Source organism: Stenella coeruleoalba, assembly GCF_951394435.1.
Source record: "Stenella coeruleoalba genome assembly, chromosome: 5".
Classification (NCBI taxonomy): Eukaryota; Metazoa; Chordata; class Mammalia; order Artiodactyla; family Delphinidae; genus Stenella; species Stenella coeruleoalba.
This window is the reverse complement of record NC_137150.1, coordinates 72,392,160-72,413,246: the sequence shown is the minus strand read 5'-3', so window position 1 is coordinate 72,413,246 and position 21,087 is coordinate 72,392,160. Positions and strand designations below refer to the sequence as shown.

The following is a 21,087-nucleotide window of genomic DNA, read 5'->3' as shown; positions in this document are numbered from 1 at the left end:
ACATTTGTGTTTTTCCCTGATATCTTTCAAATCTGACCACCTCAATAAAATCTCTTAATTTCACTAATATTTACTTTCTTTCAGTCAATAATTCACATCCCGAGGGACTGAAGAGCCCACTAAATTCAGCTCACAGCAAGGGAGGAAAAGTAACTGGAATGGTAGAAAAACTACTGTTCCAGGAGCCAGGAGTTAAAGGCTCTAATCCTGGCTCTGTTCCTGGTTGCAGTGCAACTTTGATTAGGACACAGGGATCTCTGGGCTTCTGTTTCACCACCTGTAAATTAAGAGTATTCAAGGCAGAATCTTAGAAGGTAGCTGTTTAGTACTTTAGAAAACAAATTTTCCTAATTAGTAAAGTCCCCAAATTGCCAAGTTTGGAGTTTAAATACTGTGTGGTGGTTCAGCAGGTATTTGCTGACCAGAGTGTATTCTGCTAGAATGAGCCCCCCTTCAAGCTCGCTCCCATCATTTTTTGAAGAGCCCTGAGCAGATATGGAATAGGAAAGCAACCAAAGACGTGTAGTCACATTTAAGAGGCATTTTTATTTTTGCCGAATTAAGGGTATTAAGAAGCATATTAAAAAATATGGAATATTTCATAAAACATTCAAAATAGTATTATTCCCTGTGTATTAGAACAGTGGACTTTTCCCCCTAATGAATAGTGTTCCATTTTTGGTTCTAAAGAGTTTCTTTCCTTGTATGTCACTATGACAGTGCTGGGCTGACTTGTTTCCCGAAACAGTCCTTCCAGCTGCGATGGGAATGACTTGTTCTGTGGGTCTGTCCTTACTTACTATGAGACTCTGGGTAAGGACCTTCATCTAAGTCTATCTTTATCTGTAAAGGGGCAGTAACATAACATAATTTAAGTCATAGTGCCTTCCACAGTAGGGGCTGAAAAATGAGGCAGCATAGTATATTAGAAAGAACTTGGGACAGAGAAACTTCGATACCAATACCCAGCACTGTCATTTACTAGCTAAGTAATCTTGGCCAAGAGATTCTGCTTAAGCCTTATAGTGCGGCCAGGAATTCTTATCTTCTTTTGAAAAATTAAATGATACTAAAGTGTCTGTTGCATAGTAGTACTAAACAATTAGTACTTTTATTAATAATTCTATACAATCTAGAAAGGTGCACAAAAGTATCTTCTTACAAAAAATCACTTAACAAGGACATTCAGAAAGCAATGTAATATACATTTTAACACATAAATGGTGTCATTTTATAACCTCTTGATATTTTACAACATTCGACCAGTAAATACTTCAAAATGGTTTATGCTGGGGTCCTGCTATAAGATGATTTCTGAGGCTCTTGAGATCATTTTACAATAGTTTTCTCCTAATCTATTTATGTTTGGAAACAACTTATTATATTAGCATGTAACAGCTGTGGTATATATTTCAATGTGTTAACATATTCAATTCCAAAACCTACAGAAGAAATATGATTAGGTTGCCTAATGATTCTTGAATTCAGTTTACAAATCATGTGATGCCCCAAACTGTTCCAAGAAAATGCTAGCTTGTAAAATAATTTTTTCTTTCAGAATACAAGACACATTTAACATACAGATTTTACAATAAAGTTTATTAGCTGTTCTCCTCTTTCTCATAAATGGAATGGATAATGTTGATAATTCTTTACAAACCAGTACTCATTTGTTTAAGAAACTGTAATGAGGAGGTTGTCAAAAACACATATTTAATAAACTCCAAAAAAGCAATGGGAAGCCAAACAGTATTATTAATATAAAAGACCAGAGAAATTGATTTCTGAAATTGTTATCTACTTTTCACTAAAATTTCTTAATTGCTCACCATGAAGATCTGTGCAACTCTACTGCAGAGCAGCTACAAGAGATGAAAGGTGTACAGTCTGAGGGGAAAACACTCATACACATGAGGTTTTTGCCTGTTTGCCTATTAATGAAAGGAGAACTGGAAAGAGGTGGAGACCAAATCCAAACCCAATGACAAGAACAACGGGAACAACACCCAACACCCCCGAAAAAAAAAAACCCACAAAAAACCAACCAGGAACCATTTGAAAACTTTTATAGAAAAGAGGAGAACATGCCCATGTTTTTAATGTATAACCTAATTTCCCTAAGGGCTTCTTTCCACAACCACCATCCTCCTGTTTTCACTTCACACGATTAAGGAAGATAAAGTCCAATCAATTAATATTTAACTTAAAACCAAACCAAGAGAGTAGGTGGCAAAAGAAAAAAAATATATTTTAAATATACATATATATGTTTGTGTGTGTGCAACTATGTAAAGAAAATAATTCCCATAGTTACAGAGTTTAAAGAAAGTTATATATATATTTATATATATATATTTTATTATAACAAAATAGTCAGTTATTGTGGGTAAAATATTCATTAAAATCTGACCCCTAAGAATGCATTTAAAATTTTAGACTATGAATTGGACTCCTTTCCCACTGCCATAATGATTACATCATCACTGTAACGTCTGTTTTGTATTTATCTCTATGAAATTTTCTCAACCTTATGTGTAAAAGGTAAACTCCCCTAGCACCTAAACATGGCCTCAATTCAGAAAATGTGATGATCATTATGTATGAACTTTTGTAAGACACTATAAATAGTGTTGCACAAGTAGATTAAAAACATTTAGACATTGTTATTCCTAGCAAATCTACTGGGAGGAAAAAAAAAACTTCAAACAATAAAAGACTTTAAGAAGATATGAATATCCCTTGTGAAATTATTAAAGTTAACTCAGATATTAATTTTGAAATTAAAAAACATATTTTCCTTATTTGTCTGTAATGAAATATTTGCTTTGATAACAGAAGTCAATTGAGAAAAGGACTTGAGAGCTAATATGTTGGCCAAACCATGCTATTAAAGTTAAGCGTGCATTGTTGCTCAAAGTTTACTAAATCATTGATTAAAACCACTTTTCTTTCATTTATATTGAAATTTGGAAAGAATGTATATAAAGCTTCTCTGAAAATCTCTTAAAGTTACTTTCCCTTAAACATTAAGGAATTTTACCACAATTTCCCCGTCTCCCCAAATCCTATTAATAGCTGGTCAGGCCATTCCATCTTCATTTGTGAAAAATGGCCACAAACCAATAGTGAGATAAAATAATACAGATGTTACAACTTGAAGGAGACACTAAGATGTCAAAAATAAGTGCAACTGCAGACCATGATGAGTGGGATATGATTCAACATGGAAGAAGTATTGAAGACAGACTCCAGAAGGAAAGGGCAAAGAAGTGTCAGAGAAAATGAGACTGGAAAAGAGAAACAGAGAAAACATCAGTCCTCATAACTTTTCTTTTGCTGGAACCCAGATGTAAGGACCAGACTGTTCTTCTATGATCTGCTTCACTTGGTTGTAAATGTCTTCCAGCGTATCTCCCTGTATAATAGCTGTAATGATAGAAACAAAATCAGAAACCTCCATTAAAATTGTCTATCTTCACCATTACAATTGTTGGTAAGACAGCAGAAGCTATATCTTAGAAATACTCATTCAGGAAGAGATACCATCTATGTATTGTTTGCTTAGAAAGGGCTCATTTCATGAATTTTCTTATTTTTAAAATAGAAAAAAATTTATTTTAAAAATTTATCAGAAAGCAAGATTTGGTGATTTTTTACTTTGTTTTGTGTATTTGGGAAATAGACACTGAAGTAATTAGAGGCAAAAGAGCATTTGTCTGCAACTTACTCTTAAATGTTTCAGCAAAATTATAAATGTGGTAAAATGTTAACATTTGTGGAATACAGGTATATGAGAATTGCTGGTACTATTCTTGTGATTTTTCTGTAAGTCTGAAATTATTAAAAATCCTTAAAAACACACACACACACACACACACACACACACACGGGTTACAACACCATGACACTTAATGGTACTTAATATGAACACCAAATATAAGCTAATCATTATTTCAAACAAACAATAAACAACAACAAAAACCTATCCAAAGATACCTAAGGAATAATTTAAAGAATAAAATGAATTTGGGAATTGCTACCTATTCTTCTCTTTTTAAACAAATAGTATCTTAAAATAGATCAAAATTTATAAAGAGTAAGAGAAAAGTCAGTTTCACTGAAGAAGTCAAGTCTGAATGTTTTCCTCTGTACACGCTATCCTCATCGACAACCTAAGAAACACTAAATTTCAAGATTCCTCATCACTGCACCCTAGATTAGATGAATTATTCTGGAACTTAAGCACTTATTATTACTACTGGTAAATGTGGGCATAGTTCAAAATCCATTTCAATGGGTGAGTTCATATGGCTCCAAAGCAAAATTCTACCATAAACGGCACTGCTACACATCATGCCAACCTGTGAAATGTTCAGTAAATTCTTGTTCCAGTTTCATGGCTCTCTCAAACGTCTTTCTGGCTTGTTCTTCCGTCAGACGCTTATTCATTTCCCTATACAAATAAATTTAGAAATTAGTAATTACTACATTATAATACTTTTGAAAAAGGATGACAAAGGAGAGAAGATATATAAAATCATGAAAAGTTGAGCTCTGTTGAGAATCTTAATGTCATTAAAAACTACATCCAGTCACACTGACTATGTAGCTTTTTACTTGGAATGACAGAAGGGTTTCAACACATTTTTGCATTAGTTCAAGACAGCCAAAAAAACTAAGCATTAATTTGACAGTTTTGACTTCGATGAAAATTTCATATTAAAATATGACTTACAGATCTACTTACCAATTTATAGATAGTAAAGGGGATACATGAACACATTAAATAATACCATGAGAAGGCAATCAGCAAAATATAGTCTGGGGAAAATTGCAGAATAAATGAGTTGGTTTCTTCAACAAATAAATAGAAAAAAGAGAAAGATATGAAGGGAGAATCTGTAGATCAAAAGACTTAACAACCAACTGTCACAAACAGACCTTGTTTGGAACTTGATTCAAACAAACTGAAAAAATTAAACAAAACTTATGAATCAAGAAAACATGAACTGATGATATCAAGGAATTACTGTTTTAGTGTGACATAGTGATTTTTTTTCTTCTTTATGCTTGTTCATATTGCTTGGACCTTCTACAATGTGTACGTATTTTTTTTATACAGCAGGTTCTTATTAGTTATCCATTTTATACATATCAGTGTATATATGTTTTAGTGTGACATCACAGTGATGTTTTTTAATAAAGAATTTTATCTTTCAAATATATACAAAGATGTACGGATGAGATCATATAATGTCTGCGGTTTGTTTCAAAATAATCTGGAGTGGAGAGGTAAGGAGGTGGGGGGATAGATGAAACGAGATTGGTCACAGTTGATAATTAATGTTACAGCTGGATGATGGATAAATGGAAGTTTGCTCCCAACTTAAGAGGGAAAGCTTTCAATGTTTCATCATCAAATATGATGTTTGCTTTGGTATTTTGTAGACGACCTTCATCAGATTAAGGAAATTCCCTTCTATTCATAGTTTACAAGATATTTTTGTCATGAATAGATGTTAATTTTATCAAATGCTTTTTCTGCATTTATTAAAATGATCATTTTTTTTAATACTAAAAGCTGTTTTGGCTGTGCCGTGCGGCTTGCGGAATCTTAGCTCCTCAACCAGGGACTGAACTTGGGCCATCACAGTGAAAGTCCCGAGTCCTAACCACTGGACTGCCAGGGAATTCCCCGTAAAATCTGTTAATGCGGTACACTACACTGATTTTTTAAAAAATTGAAGTATAGTTGATTTACCATGTTGTTAGTTTCAGGTGTACAGCAAAGTGTTTCTGTTATATACATATCTGTTCTTTTCATATATATATATTCTTTTTCAGATTCTCTTCCATTATAAGTTATACAAGATACTGAATATAGTTCCCTGTGCTATATAGTAGGTCCTTGGTGTTTATCCATTTTATGTATAGTAGTGTACATCTGTTAATCCCAAACTCCTACTTCATCCCTCCCCGTCCCCTTTGGTAATCACGTTTGTTTTCTATGTCTGCGAGTCTTACACTACACTGATCTTTAAAAATTACTTTAAAAATTGTGGTAAAATATACACAATATAAAAGTTACCATTTTAGCCATTTTAAAGTATACACTTCAGTGGCATTAGTACCTATGCAAGCATCACCACCATCCATCCCTATAATTCATTTCATCTGGTAAAACCAAAACTCTATACCTATTAAAAATAACTCTGCACTCTTGCCTCCCCCTGGCCCCTGGCAACCATCATTCTTTCTGCCTCTATAATTCTGACTACTCTAGGTGCCTCATATAAGTGGAATCATACAGTATTTGTCTTTTTGTGACTGGCTTACTTCACTTAGCATAATGTCTGCACGGTTCATCCATGTTGTAACACATTGCAGAATTTCCTTCCTTTGTGTGCATATACTATATTTTGCTTAACCATTCATCTGTCCATGGACATTGAGTTTCTTCCATGTTTCAGCTATTGTGAGTAATGATAACATGAACATGGGTGTACAAATATCTCTTTAAGACCTTGTTTTCAATACTTTTGGGGATATACTCAGAGGTGGAATTGCAGGATCATATAGTAATTATGATTTTTAGTATTTTGAGGAAGTGCCATAACTATTTTCCACAGCCACTGTACCATTTTACATTCCCACCAACAGTGCACAAGAATTCCAGTTTTTCCACATCCTTGGCAGCAATTATTTTGTTTTTTTGACAGTAGCCATCCTAATGGGTGTGAGGTGGTATGTCATTGTAGTTTTGATTTGCATTTCCCTAGTGATTAGTGATGATAGGTGTCTATTCACGTGCTTATTGGCCATTTGTTTATCTTTTTTGGAGAAATGTCTGTTCAAGTCTTGTGTCCATTTTTGAATCAAGTTTTTTGTTGTTGTTGAGTTTTAGTTTTCTATATATTCTGGATATTAATCTGTTATCAGACATATGACTTACAGATACTTTCTCCCATTCTGTGGGTTGCCTTTTTATTCTGTGGATAGTGTCGTTTGATATAAAAAGTTTTAAAATATTCACAAAGTCTAACCTTCCTTTTTTTCTTTTGTTACCTGTGTCTTTGGTGCCATATCTATGAAATCATTGCCAAATCCAGTGTTATGAAGCTTTCGTCCTGTTTCCTTCTAAGAGTTTTATTTTCTTACATTTAGGTCCTTGATCCATTTTTAGTTGACTTTTGTATGTGGTGTTAGGTAAGGATCTAACTTCATTCTTCTGTATGTGGACATGCAGTTTTCCTAGCACCATTTGTTGAACAGACTGTCCTTTCCTCATTGAATGGTCTTGCATCCTTGTCAAAAATCAACTGACCATTTCTTCCCCCTGGTCTTTTATCTCTGTTTTTATGCCAGTACCACAGCATTTTGATTTCTGTAGTTTGCAATAAAATTTGAAATCAGGAAGTATAAGTCTTCCATTTTTTTGTTCGTTTTTAAAGATTGTTTTCGCTATTTGGGGGTTCCTCAAGATCCTATATGAATTTTAGTATGGATTTTTCTATTTTTGCAAAAATGTCACTGGGATTTTGATAGGCATTGCATTGAATGTGTAGGTCACTTTGGGTGGTACTGACATTTTAACAATATTAAGTGTTCCAATCCATGAACATGGAATGTGTTTCTACTTATTTATATCTTAATTTCTTTCAGCAATGTTCTATAGTTTTTTTTTTTTTTTTTTTTTTGTGGTACGTGGGCCTCTCACTGTTGTGGCCTCTCCCGTTGCGGAGCACAGGCTCTGGACGCGTAGGCTCAGTGGCCATGGCTCACGGGCCCAGCTGCTCCGCGTCATGTGGGATACTCCCAGACCGAACCCGTGTCCCCTGCATCGGCAGGCGGACTCTCAACCACTGCGCCACCAGGGAAGCCCTGTTCTACAGTTTTCATTGTACAAGTCTTTCACCTACTTGGTTAATTCCTAAGTATTTTATTCTTTTTGATGCTATTGTAAATAAAATTGTTTTTGTAACTTCCTTTTGAGACTGTTCATCGTTTATGTATGGAAATGTAACTGATTTTTGTATGTTGACTTTGCATACTTCTACTTTGCTGAATTTGTTAGTTCTAATGGCTTTTGTGTGGAGTCTTTATGGTTTTCTACAGATAAGATCATATCATCTGCAAACAGAGATAATTTTGCTTCTTCCTTACCAATTTGGATGGCTTTTATTTTCTTGCTTAATTCCTCTGGATACAACTTCTAGTTCTACATTAAATAGAAGTGGTGAAAGCAGGCATCCTTGCCTTATTCCTGATCTTAGAAGAAAAGCCTTCAGTCTTTCACCATTGAGAATGATGTTTGCTGTCAGTTTTTCATAAATGGCTTTTATTATGTTGAGATAGTTTCCTTCTATTCTTATTTTGTTGAATGTTTTTATCATGAAAGGGTGCTGAATACTGTCAAATGCTTTTTCTACATCAGTTGATGATCATGTGATTTCCCCCTTCATTTTGTGGATGTGGTTTATTACAATGATCCATTTTCATATGTTGAAACATCCTTGCATTCCAGGAATAAATCCCACTTGCTCATGGTGTATAATTCTCTTAATATGTTGGTGAATTGTTTGCTAATATTTTGTTGAGGATTTTTACATCAATGTTAATAAGGGATATTGGTCTACAGTTTTCTTGTGGTTTTTTTTTTTTTTTTAAAGAAGATGTTGGGGGTAGGAGTTTATTAATTAATTAATTTATTTTTGCCGTGTTGGGTCTTTGTTTCTGTGCCAGGGTTTTCTCTAGTTGTGGCAAGCGGGGCCACTCTTCATCGCAGTGCGTGGGCCTCTCACTATCGCAGCCTCTCTTGTTGCGGAGCACAGGCTCCAGACGCGCAGGCTCAGTAGTTGTGGCTCATGGGCCTAGCTGCTCTGCGGCATGTGGGATCCTCCCAGACCAGGGCTCAAACCTGTGTCCCCTGCATTAGCAGGCAGATCCTCAACCACTGCGCCACCAGGGAAGCCCTTCTTGTAGTTTCTTTGTATGGCTTTTGTATCAGGGTAATGCTGGTCACACAGAATGAGTTAGGAGGGATTGGCGTTAGTTCTTCTTTTAAATGTTTGTTATAATTCACCAGGGAAGCCATCAGATCCAGAGCATTTCTTTGTTGGGAGTTTCTGACTACTGATTCAATTTTCTTAATATAGGGTGTATAAGTTATATGTATACAAAACTTACTATAGTTACAGGTATATTCAGATTTTCTATTTCTTTGTGATTTAGTCTTGGTAGGTTTTATGTTTCTAGCAATTTGTCCACCTAGGTTACCCATATTTTTGGTGCCCAATTGTTCATAATACTCTCAGAATCCTTTTTATTTCTGTATAATCAGTAGTAATGTCCCTACGTTCATTTCAGAGTTTAGTTTCAGTCTTATTTTGCCTTTGTCTGTCTGCCTAAAGGTTTGTCATTTTTCTTGATCTTTTTGAAGAATCAACTTTTGTGGCCTAACATATGGTCTCCCCTGGCAAATGTCCCATGTGCACTTAAGAACGTGTATTCTGTTATTACTGGCTAGAGTGTTCTGCATATGTCTGTTACGTCTATCTGGTTTATTGTGTTGTTTAAGCCCTCTATTTCCTTATGTATCTTCTGTCTGGTTGTTCTATCTATTATTTTGAGTGGTGTACTGAAGTCTCCAACTATTATTGTAGAGCTGTTTCTCCCTTCAATTGTGTCAGTTTTTCCTTCATATATTTTGATGATCTGTTATTAGGTACATAACTGTTTATGATTGTTATATCTTCTTGCCATACTGAAACTTTAATTAATATACAATGTCCTTCTTGTCATATATAACCTTTTTCAATTTAAAGTCTACTTTGTCTGATATTGGTATAGCTACTCCTGATCTCTTTTGGTTACTATTTGAATAGAATATCTCTTTTACTTTCTCAACTTGTTTGTGTCTTTGGATTGCATGTGTTTTATCCAGTCTGCCCATCTTTGTCTTTTGATTGGACAGTTTAGTCCACTTACATAAATTACTGGAAATAAGGACTTCCATATGTGGTAATTCACTTCTCTCTTGCTGCTTTCAAAATTCTGTCTCTGTCTCTTGATAGTTTGATTAAAATGTGTTTCAATGTGGGTCTCTTTGACTTCATTTTATTTAAAGATTGTTGAGCTTTTTGGATGTTTATATTCATGTCTCTCATCAAGTTTGGGACGATTTCAGCCATTATTTTTTCAAATATTCTGCCTTTTCTCTCTTTCTTCTAATACTGGGACTCCCAGATGCATATGTTCTTCCGATTGATGGTATCTCACAGGTTCCTTAGGATCTGTTCACTTTTCTTCAGTCTTTTCTCTTTCTGTTCATAGCCTTGATAATTTCCATTCTTCAAGTTTGACGAATCTTTGTTCCTGCCTGCTCAAATCTGTGTTTGAATCCCTGTTTGAATGAAATTTTCATTCAAAAATTTGAATGAAAATTTTCATTTCAGTTTTTGTACTTTTCAGCTCCAGAATTTCCTTTTGGTTTCTTACCTCTTTATTGATGTTTCCATTTGGTTCACACATTGTTTCCTTGACTTTTTCCCACATCTTCTTTGAGTTTGCTGAGAAACTTTAAGACAGCTGTCTTAAAGTCTTTGTCTAGTATATCTGCCATTAGGTCTTTTTCAGGGACAGTTTCTATTGATTTATTTTTTTCCCTTTGAATGGGTCATACTTTCTTCTTTCTTTGTATGCCTTATAAATTTCTGTTGAATACTGGACATTGGAATCTTATAATGTGATAATGCTAGAGGTAAAATTCTCTTTCCTTTAGGGTTTTTTGTTTGTTTTAAATTGTTATAGGATGTCTCCATGCCAGGGATTAGCCTGAGGTATACACGTAAGGTCTTCTCAGATCTTTTCTGAGCCTGTGCCTTTCCCTGGGCATGTGTGTTGACTTTCTGAATACTCCTGTATATGTGAACGTCCTAGTCTGACTCCCAAATGGGAAAAAGAAAACGTGAAAGAGGGGGAAAAAAGGCACCAGCCCCTTAACTCTCTAGAAGTCATTTCAGCCTGAGAGGTGGGGCCCTGCAACAGTGGCAGTGGGGTTTGCAACAATGGCTTCCTGCTTCTGTGTCTGCACCTCCACAATTAGAAGCAGGAATCAGCTATCTGAGCACAGATTCCCCAGTGTTTGGAGGACAAGGTCCTTATTCCCCACCTTGGCTCCACAAACTTTATGTAAGCTGCTCAAGGAATGAGTGCATGGCTACCTGCTAGGGGGCTGAAGGTGGGGAAATGGGTAGTTGCTACCATGGTAAGAGGTGAAATAAATCAAATTTGACAGTTCAAACCATCCCCTAGAAGCTGCAAGCCTTCAATGAATTCCTGAGTTCCAAAATACAGTTGACCCTTGAACAATGTCAGGGTTAGGGGTGCCAACCAACCCTCCATGCAGTTGAAAATCCATGTATAACTCAACAGTCGGCCCTCCATATGCTTGGTTCCTCTGTATCCATGGTTCCGCATCCACAATCAACCGCAGATTGAGTAGTACTGAAATATTTACTACTGAAAAAAATCCATGTTTAAGTAGACCCATGCAGTTCAAACCTGTGATGTTCAAGGGTCAACATCAGACAGATTCTGCAAGTCCAACTGTTGTCTAGGTGGGGAGATAGATTCCTGGTGCTTCCTACTCCATCTTCTCTCTAGCTCTATCACTGATTAATCTTAAATGTTAACCTAGCCTTGCATTCCTTAAATAAACCCAACTTGGCTGTTGTATTTTATCTTATTAAAAAAATTGTTGGATTCAAATTGCTCATATTTTGGTAAGGATTTCTTTATCTATATTCATGGTAAGACTGGTTTGTCACTTTCATTTCCTGTGAAATCTTTCACAGGTTTTGGTATTAAATTAATGCCCATAAAATCAGTTGAAGAATCTTTGTAAGACTGGTATTATTTCTTAGCTTTTGATAGAATTCAGTAAGTCCTTTTGCCTCTTTTATTTGTGGGAAGGCTTTTCATAACAAAGTCAAGTTCTTTAGGAGTACAGGTCTAGATTTTCTATTTCTTTTTTTCCTTTTCTATTTCTTCAGATTTTTTTAAAGCATAACTTTCAAACATAGAACAGAAATATCATAAATATATATCTTGATGAGTTTGCAGCAACTTACGCTTACCTGTATATCTGGTACCTAGACTGAGATAGAGAACATTACATCAGCACCTAAGTATCTGGGTGTCTTCACTCCAGTCACCAACCTACTCTCAAAGAGTAACCTCTATTTGATTTCTATAAGCAATGATTAAATTTGGGATCATGGAGTATATATACTTTTAGGTCTGAATTTTTTTTTACTCAAATTATGTTTGTGAGATTCTTCTATCTATACTTTTGTGTGTAGTTGGAGATTGCTCATTTTCATTACTGTAGAATATTTCATTTTGTGTGAATATGTCATATTTATGTAGGCTTTGATGGGTATTTGGATAGTTTCAAGTTCTTAGTTATTTAGTATAGTATTTCCAACTAATCTAGTACATTTCTTTGGTAAACATACGTAAAATTTCTGTTGAGAATATATCTAGGAATGAGACTTTTGAGTCCTAAGTTATGTGTATGTTCAGCTTTAGGAGATACTGTAAACAAGTTTACCAATGTGGATGTACCAATTTACACTCCTTTCAGTGTTATGAGCTTCAGTTTTTCCACATCCTTGCCAACATTTGGTATTTTTTCATTTTAGCTAGTTTAGTATAACATATGACCTTGTGGTTTTAACTTGCATTTCCATGATTAAGCATTATCTAAAATGTTTATTAACTATTTGGATCCTCTTGTGAAGTGTCTAAGTCCTTTGCTCATTTTTCTACTGGGTTGCCTGTGTTAACATTTTTAATGTCCACTGGATGTTTAGTGATATTCCCATTTTCATTCTTGATGTTATTTATGCCTTTAAAATTTTCTTTCCTTGATATTTCTTATTAATAGTTTTTTCAAAGAAAACATTTTTGATTTGTTAATCCTCTCTACCATATGTTTGTTTTCTAGGCTACTACATCCTCCAAATTTATTTACTTGACAATTTTGTTACCATTGAGTTCAAAACATTTATTAACTTATGGAGTGACTTATTCTTTGATCCACAGAATTTCCAAATATTTGGGGATTTTCCAGTGATCTTTTAATTATTCATTTCTACTCTAATTTCATCATGCTCAGAGATATTTGTTTTTAATCATTTGAAATCTGTGGCTTAGCATATAATTAGTTTTGGTAATTATTTTAAGTGCACTTGAAATCAAGCTGTAACTTTTGCAGATGTTGAGTGCAGTGGTCTATGTATGTCAGTTAGGTAAAGTTTCTAATTTGTGTTGTTGTATATCCTTATTTATTTTTTTATTTGTCTGTTTTCTTATTCTATTACTTTGTGATTCTTTTGTTACGTTCGCCCACTATGACTGTAGAATTATTATTTTTCCTATATAGCTGTTAATTTGTGCTTTAGATATTTTGAGACTGTGCTACTAAAAGTGCAAAACAAATGTATAAATATATCTTCGTAATGGAGTGAACCTTTAACTTCTATGAATGTTCTTCTTTATCTCTAGTAATACTTCTTACCTTAGAGTATACTTTGAAAGTAGTATAAACCAGCTGAATTTATTTACTGTTTGTATGGTATATCCCTTTTTTCTATTCTCTTTCAGCCCTTCCATAGACTAATAATTAAGGTATGTCTTATGAAAGCAACATATAATTGATGGGTTTTATAGCACACTATCCCAAAATATGGTACCTTGGCTTGAAGGAATTTGAAAAATGACAGGTACAGGAAGGACTCTCTGACCTTCCCCTGAAGCAGGTCAGTAAGACCCTCCTGTGAGAGGTGACCTCCCTATACCTGAAGAAAAGGACCATCCTTATCTCTGATGATGGAGGGAAGCTGAGAAGAATTTGAATGAACAAGCCTTACTAAGTTTCCATTAGTTTACTACCTTTAAGTCATATCGTCTGGTCCTATCACATTTTCCCATCACTCTCCCCTCATCTAACCTAGTATAAAAATGTTCAGGTTTAACCATTTCTTTGGGTTTTCATTTTCTTATGAAGGGTCCTATGTCATGTAAAACTTAAATAAATTTGCATGCTTTTCTCTTGTTCATCTGTCTTTTGTTACAGAGGCCCAGCTGAGAACCTGGAGGAATAGAAGGTAAAGATTCTTTTCCTTTTCTACAAAAGCAACATATAGTTATTTATTTCTCATTCCTCTATTCTGCCAATTTTTGTATTTTAATTGGACCATTTAGTCTAGAATTTAATTAATGAAACATTTGGGTTAATTTATACTATCTTACTATCTGTATCCTTTTGCCCCACCTATACTATGTTTCTATTTGCTCATTCCTCTCTTCTTTTAATATTTATTTAAATTCTATTTTTTGTCCTCTATCAGGTAAATATTTATGCATTATTTTATTCTCTTAATGGTTACTCAGAGCTGCACTGCCCAATTAAGTAGGTACTGGACACATGTGACTATTTAAACTTAAAAATTCTAACATATGTTACTTTATACTTTAGTATATTAACGTTGATGATTATGATAGTTAATATCGAGTGCTTATTTAATCCTCACAACAACCCTCTGAGTGGATATACTATTATTACCTGCATTTTACAGATAAAGGAATTGAGATGCAAGAAGGGTAAGTAAATTACCCAATCTAATAAGTAACAGAGACTGGATTTGTACTTAGAGGCTGTGCCTTAGGCATTTACACTTACATGATATTTTCCATGGATTTGGGTTTAATAAAAATGGAGATTGGGTAAAGTTGTGCAATCTGTAATCTCTTTATGGCATTTCCAGACACATCGAGGATACAGTGTTTGCCCTAAAACAGAGGGAATAGGGAAGAAAAACAAGTGAACCAAGTATTTTCAACTATATCAAAGGTACATTTCCTACAAGTACAAAATTGAATTATGATGTTTGGATCCTGTTCACTTTAAGCAAACTTGTCATTTCTGTTATGAAGACAATGAATAATGACTATGGATAACTGGTTTTCCATTCTCAAATATTACATTTAAAAAGGAATGAAAATACAGTTCCCTTACTCCTAGCTTTCACAGATCAGTAATCTCTCAAAACGGCAACCAATATGGGGTTCCTATCTTTTACTTCGCTGAGAAAGGGCACTAAAAAATACCCTAAGCTACCATCTTACCACAACCATCATTTCATAAAAGAATATATGATCAGGGCTTCCCTGGTGGCGCAGTGGTTGAGAGTCCGCCTGCCGATGCAGGGGACAAGGGTTCGTGCCCCGGTCTGGGAAGATCCCACATGCCGCGGAGTGGCTGGGCCTGTGAGCCATGGCCGCTGAGCCTGCGCGTCCGGAGCCTGTGCTCCGCAACGGGAGAGGCCACAACAGTGAGAGGCCCGTGTACCGCAAAAACACACAAAAAAAACAAACAAAAAAACAAACAAAAAAAGAATATATGATCAAACAAGAATGTAAAAGTGTAGAATAAAGGCGAATCTTTAAAACTGAATAAATTTAAATTTATAAAACCTCACTACCACTCTCTGTTCTATTTTTCATCTTACTGGTGACCAGTAAAAACTTTATCACAAACTGAAGCATTTGGAAACCCCAATTCTGAATTTAAGACGCTTTCCTGACATGCTTAAATTCACTGCCAAAGGCCATTAAGATTTTTAGTAAAGATGAGCATTTCCATGTTAAATAGGGTAGTACTTCTAATTTATCAAACAGATTTTATTATAACTTTTAAAGTCAGGTCTACCCCATAATGCGCCTTGTAATCTAAGGGCTTGAATCCACCCGAATGAATGATAATTTCAACTCAGTAGGACTATTTAAAATAAAAAAATTAATATTTTATGAATATTTCAAACATATAGAAGGTAAATAACATATATACATGTACCCACCACCTCCTTTTAGTAGATATTACTATTTTACCTGATTGCTTAGAAATTTTAAAAAACTTTACATTGAAACATTAACATTCTATCTTGTTTGCTTTATTTTACCTCCCTGTATATATATGTACACAATAGTTTAACAGTAAATTGCAAACATAAAACTTCTTTACCCTTATTTCCTAAACACAATGACATCTCTTAAATAACCACAGTATAATTTCAGTTGGTCATCTAGTATCCTTTACTGCAAAAGGAAAAAAAGTATTCTTGCTCTAGGGTCCAATCCAGGACCACACATTGCATTTAGTTGTATTGTCTCTTTAGCCTCTGTCAATCTGGCACAGTTCTTTAGTCTTTGTCTTTCATGATCTTGATATTTTTCAAGAGTACAGAACATTTTTTTTCATAGAATATGCCTCAACCTGGGTTTGCCTGAAGTTTCCCATCAGATGGCAGGATACACATTTTTGGTAGGAATACCACAGAAGTGAGGTTGCATCCTTCTCAGTCCATCATATCAGGAAGCATAAGATGTCTACTAGTGATGTTAATTTTGATCACTTTTTAATGGTTTCTGTCTGCCAGGTTTAGATTACTATTTTCCTTTTGTAGCTGATAAGTATTCGGGGCAAGGATATGTTGAAACTATGTAAATATCCTGTTTCTCATCAGGTATTGATTCACTCATTAATTTTAGCATACACTGATGATTCTTGCCTGAAACAATTATTATCATGGTGGTTGTCAAGACAGCTCTCCTAATTCCATCATTCCTTCTAACCTTATTAGTAGACATTCTAATAATGTAAGGTAAATCTTTCCCTTCTATCTACTTATTTATTCATTCATATATTTATTTATACCATTATACCATTATGGACTCTTGGATTCTTGTTCTCTGTTATAATCAGTTATTATCATTTATTTTAATATTCCAATTATGCCAGACTTGGCCACTGTGGGGCCTTACAGGTTGGTTTCAGTGTCTTTTTGACATATTTGTATCATTCTTTAAGCACTTCCTTAGTTTTCTGACAGAGCAAAATGTTCTAGGCTCATCTTGTACTTTCCCAGTGGAATCAGCCGTTATTCTAATGAGTTCTGGACCTTTTTAATGGAGAATAGTATTTAGAAGCCAAGATCTAGACACTAGATATTCTCATTGTTTATTGACGAGTCATCATTTTTAGGCCTCCTTTGTGGACAGAGCAAGAAAACATATATACACATTTATATTTCTATATCTGTATTAAGATGCATGGGTTTATATTCATATCTCTAATTCCAATCCAATTACCACAGAGTTTATTCTACCCTCTCCCCTTTCCATATTTCTAAAATCCCTTCTTTGACAGTGAGAAATCTAGCTCCCATCAATTGTCAATATATTAACTTATTTGCTCAACTCTAAAATATACCTTAAAGTAGTTTCAGATCTATTAACCCATACCACTCTAATTAGAGTTCAATATTTGTTCATAGGCTTTCTGTCTTTAGCCTGTCTTCAAGGATTATTGGGATTAAGACTTCTCCCCTCCCTTCCTCTCTTCAATGAAATTATTTGAAAATTAATTTAAAAATAACTATTTGAAACAGTTAGACTAGGTTTAGTCTGCTTATATATCATTCTGCTTTCCCCTCATCTTCTCTTTTTGTTTTTTTAATATACAAAATGTTAACACAGTTCTAAAGTCAAAATTATACAAAAAGGTATACTTGGAGAAATGCTGCACCTCCATCCCTTCTACCTCAATCCCAATCTCCCATCCTTTCCACTCCTCCCTCGTAGGTAACTGATCTCAGGTTTATCATTTTTATATCTTATTTTTGTGTGAATTGTGTATTTATTTCTTTTGTCCATTTTCTAATAGATTCTGGTCTCTATTCGCTCAATTTTTAAGAGTTTTTAATATTCGGGAATATCAGCCCTTTTCTCGAAGATTTTTTGTCAGTTGTTTTTTGACATTGGTAATGGTGTTTTCTCTTAGTTTTAGGAAAAGTTTTTTTGTCAAGCAAAAGTCTTTTTGTTTTCATGTGTTCAGAAGTTGTCAGTCTTTTACTGCATCTGAATTTTGATTCATGGTTAAAAAAACTTCCCTATGCCCAGGTTATATTTTCTTCTGTCAATTGTGTATGGTGTGAATTTTTGTGTATGGTGTGAAGTATGGTTCTTTTATTTATTTATTTGGTTGCACTGGGTCTTAGGTGCAGCACCTGGGCTCCTTAGTTGTGGCATGCGAACTCTTAGTTGCGGCATGCATGTGGGATCTAGTTCCCTGACCAGGGATTGAACCCAGATCTCCTGCATTGGGAGCATGGAGTCTTACCCACTGTGCCATCAGGGAAGTCCCCCAGAAGTATGGTTCTAATTTACCTTCTCTCCAGTTGTTCCAGCACTATTTACTTAAAAGCCCATTATTAAAAGCCCCTGTGATATGAGATTGCACCTTTGTCATATACTATATTTTCATATGAATTTGGGTCTTCCTGGATTCTCTTTTCTATTCTACTCGTCTTTTTGTCCTATTCATGGGTCATTAACACACTGTTTTAATTAAGAAGTCTTAATAGTATTCTTTAATATCTGGTAGGGCTGGAATCTCTTGCAGCTTTTCTTTTTGTGTGGTCCTGGCTTCTCTTATGAACTTCAATTCGTCTAACCCCATAAAAAAGCTGGTAGTTATTTTTACCGGGATTGTGCTCATTATAAATCAGCTTAGACAGAACTGGCAGCTTTACAATGTTGAATTGTCATAGCTAAGAACAAGGGATGTCTTTACATTTGATCAAGTCTAATATTCTGTCTTTCAGGAGTGTTTTACAGATTTCTTCATGTAAGTCTGCATATTTCTCATTAAATCTACTAAGTATTTTACATGCTATTTCTTACATTATAAATGGGGTTTTCTCTATAATAATCTTCTGATTACTGTTCATGTAAAAGAAAGCTATTAATTTCTGCATATTAATTTTATATGCTACCTTAGTCTAGCTTTTTGTCTTTGATTTTATGTCTTTAATTTTATAATAAATTTATATTTTACAAAATAAATTTTATAATAAATTTTGTACGGTTTCTAGGTTACTATATTATCTGAAAACAGAGATAGTTTTATTTCTTTTCCAATTCTTATGCCTCTGATTGATTTGTATTGTATAATAGCATTGGCTAGTACCTTGAGTAGTAGTAGAGATAATGGACATCCTTGCCTTGCTCCTATCATAATGACACTGCCTCAATGTTTCTCCCATTAAGGATTTCGATCTGTCCCTCTCAATCTTTTTCTTTTTTCTCTTTAAAAAAATAACAACAATCTCTGTATTTTTGAGATTTCCCCCTCCCAGTAGAGGTACTGGATTTTACCAAATGCTTTTCAGGCATCTGTGAATATATGATTTTTCTCTTTAGATCTGTTAACGTGGTAGATTACATTAATGGATTTCCTAATATTGAGCTGACTTTAAATACCTTTAATCCCATTTGGTCATGGTATATCATTTTTGCAATGTGGTACTGGATTCTGTTTATTAAAATATTTAACACTTTTGTATTAATATTTATCAGTGATACTGATCTATAATTTTCACTGTCTTCATCAGGTTTAGATATCAATATTAGACTTGCTTCATAAAAAGAATGCTCTTGAACAGTACTTATGGAGCTTTAGGATGATCTAACCTTTCAAGATTTATTAGAATTCCCCCATGAAGTCATCTGGGCCTGATGTTTTTTGTGGCGTAGTTTCTTGATAACTTGCTCTATTTCTTCTAAAGATTTCTTCTTCTATAGAAATCTTTCCATCTCTAATAGGTCAATTTTGGTAAACTGTATTTTTCTAGGAAATTATCCATCTCAACCAAGTTTAAAATTTTATTTATATAAAGATATGCAATACAGTCTTTTATGATTTCATAATATTTCAATGGTTATGCCCTCTTGTCATTTCCTGTGTCTAGTGTTTGTGATTTTCCCCTTAAAAAAAATCAGGTTAGCTAGTAGTTTGTCTATTGTGTTATTTCTTTCTAGATCTTCTGCTTTTCTATTCTCCACCTTAATTTCTTACAAAAATCCATTTTATTATTTTTATTATAAAGAGTATGTATGCAAGTGACAAAAATCTTAAGTAGTTCAGAAAGCATATAATGTTAAAGATACAAGTTCTGTTTTCCCCCAAAGCACTAGGAGGAATGTCAGTTAAAAGAAAAAAAGGCTTAGTTAAGGCATAACTGATATACAATAAACTGCAGATATTGAAAGTATACAATTTGGTTAAGTTTTGACAATGTGTATATACCTTGAAATCATCACCATAATCAAAATAATAAATGTATCAGTCACTCCCCAGTTTCATGCCTCTTTGTAACCTCTCCTTCCTGTCCTTCTCCAAGCAACCACTAGTCTGCTTTTTGTTACTATAGATTTGTATGAAATTTCTAAAACTTTATATAAGTACAGTTATTCAGTATGTAGTTTACTGTCTGGCTCCTTTCACTTAGCATAACTACTTTGGGATTCATCCATGTTGTTGTGTAACATCAACAATTTATTACTTTTTATTGCTGAGTAGTAGTCCATTACATGAATATACCACACTTTGTTTATCCATTCACCAGATGAGGGACATCTGGGTTATTTCCAGTTTTTGCCCATTATAAATAAAGCTGTTACAAATATTCATGTTAAGTCTCTGTATGGACATATGATTTCTTTCCTCCTATCTCTGTCAAAACTTGGTAATGGTCAGTTTAAAAAAACTTAGCCATTCCAATCGGTACGTAGTGGCTCTTCATTAAGGTTTCAATCTGCATTTACCTAATGAATGACTGTGTTGAGTATCTTTTCACGTGTTTATTGGCCATTTTTATATCTTCCTTCGAGAAATGTCTTTTCAAATCCTTTGTTCATTTAAAAATAGGGTTGTCTTTATTATTGTGATGAAAGAGTTCTCTACATATTCTAGATACAAATCTTTTATGAAATATATGATGTGAAAATATTTTCTCCTAGTATATGTCTTGTCTTTTTATTCACCTAACAGTGCTTTTTTCTTTTTCCCCCAAGAGCAGAAGTTTTAATCTTGATGAAGTCCAATTTATCATTTTTTTCTTTTATAGATCGTGCTTTTGGTATATTATCTTAGGAATCACTGCCAAACCCAAAGTCATGAAG

The 21,087-nt window shown here is 34.2% G+C and overlaps 1 protein-coding gene across 15 annotated transcripts in view; it reads right to left on the bottom strand.

Moving 5' to 3' along the window:
• Positions 1-630: 630 nt before the first annotated feature.
• DLG1 (discs large MAGUK scaffold protein 1) overlaps positions 631-21,087 on the bottom strand; it is a 286,057-nt gene continuing 265,600 nt past the window's right edge. For all 15 annotated transcript variants that reach the window (XM_079922700.1, XM_079922698.1, XM_079922699.1 and 12 more), the window contains 3 exons: positions 14,747-14,856; positions 4,362-4,453; positions 631-3,426 (listed from right to left, as the gene is read on the bottom strand). In XM_079922700.1, coding sequence (XP_079778826.1) covers positions 3,320-3,426; positions 4,362-4,453; positions 14,747-14,856 — 309 coding nt within the window. In that variant the 3' untranslated portion in view covers positions 631-3,319. The remainder of the gene's footprint in view (positions 3,427-4,361; positions 4,454-14,746; positions 14,857-21,087) is intronic.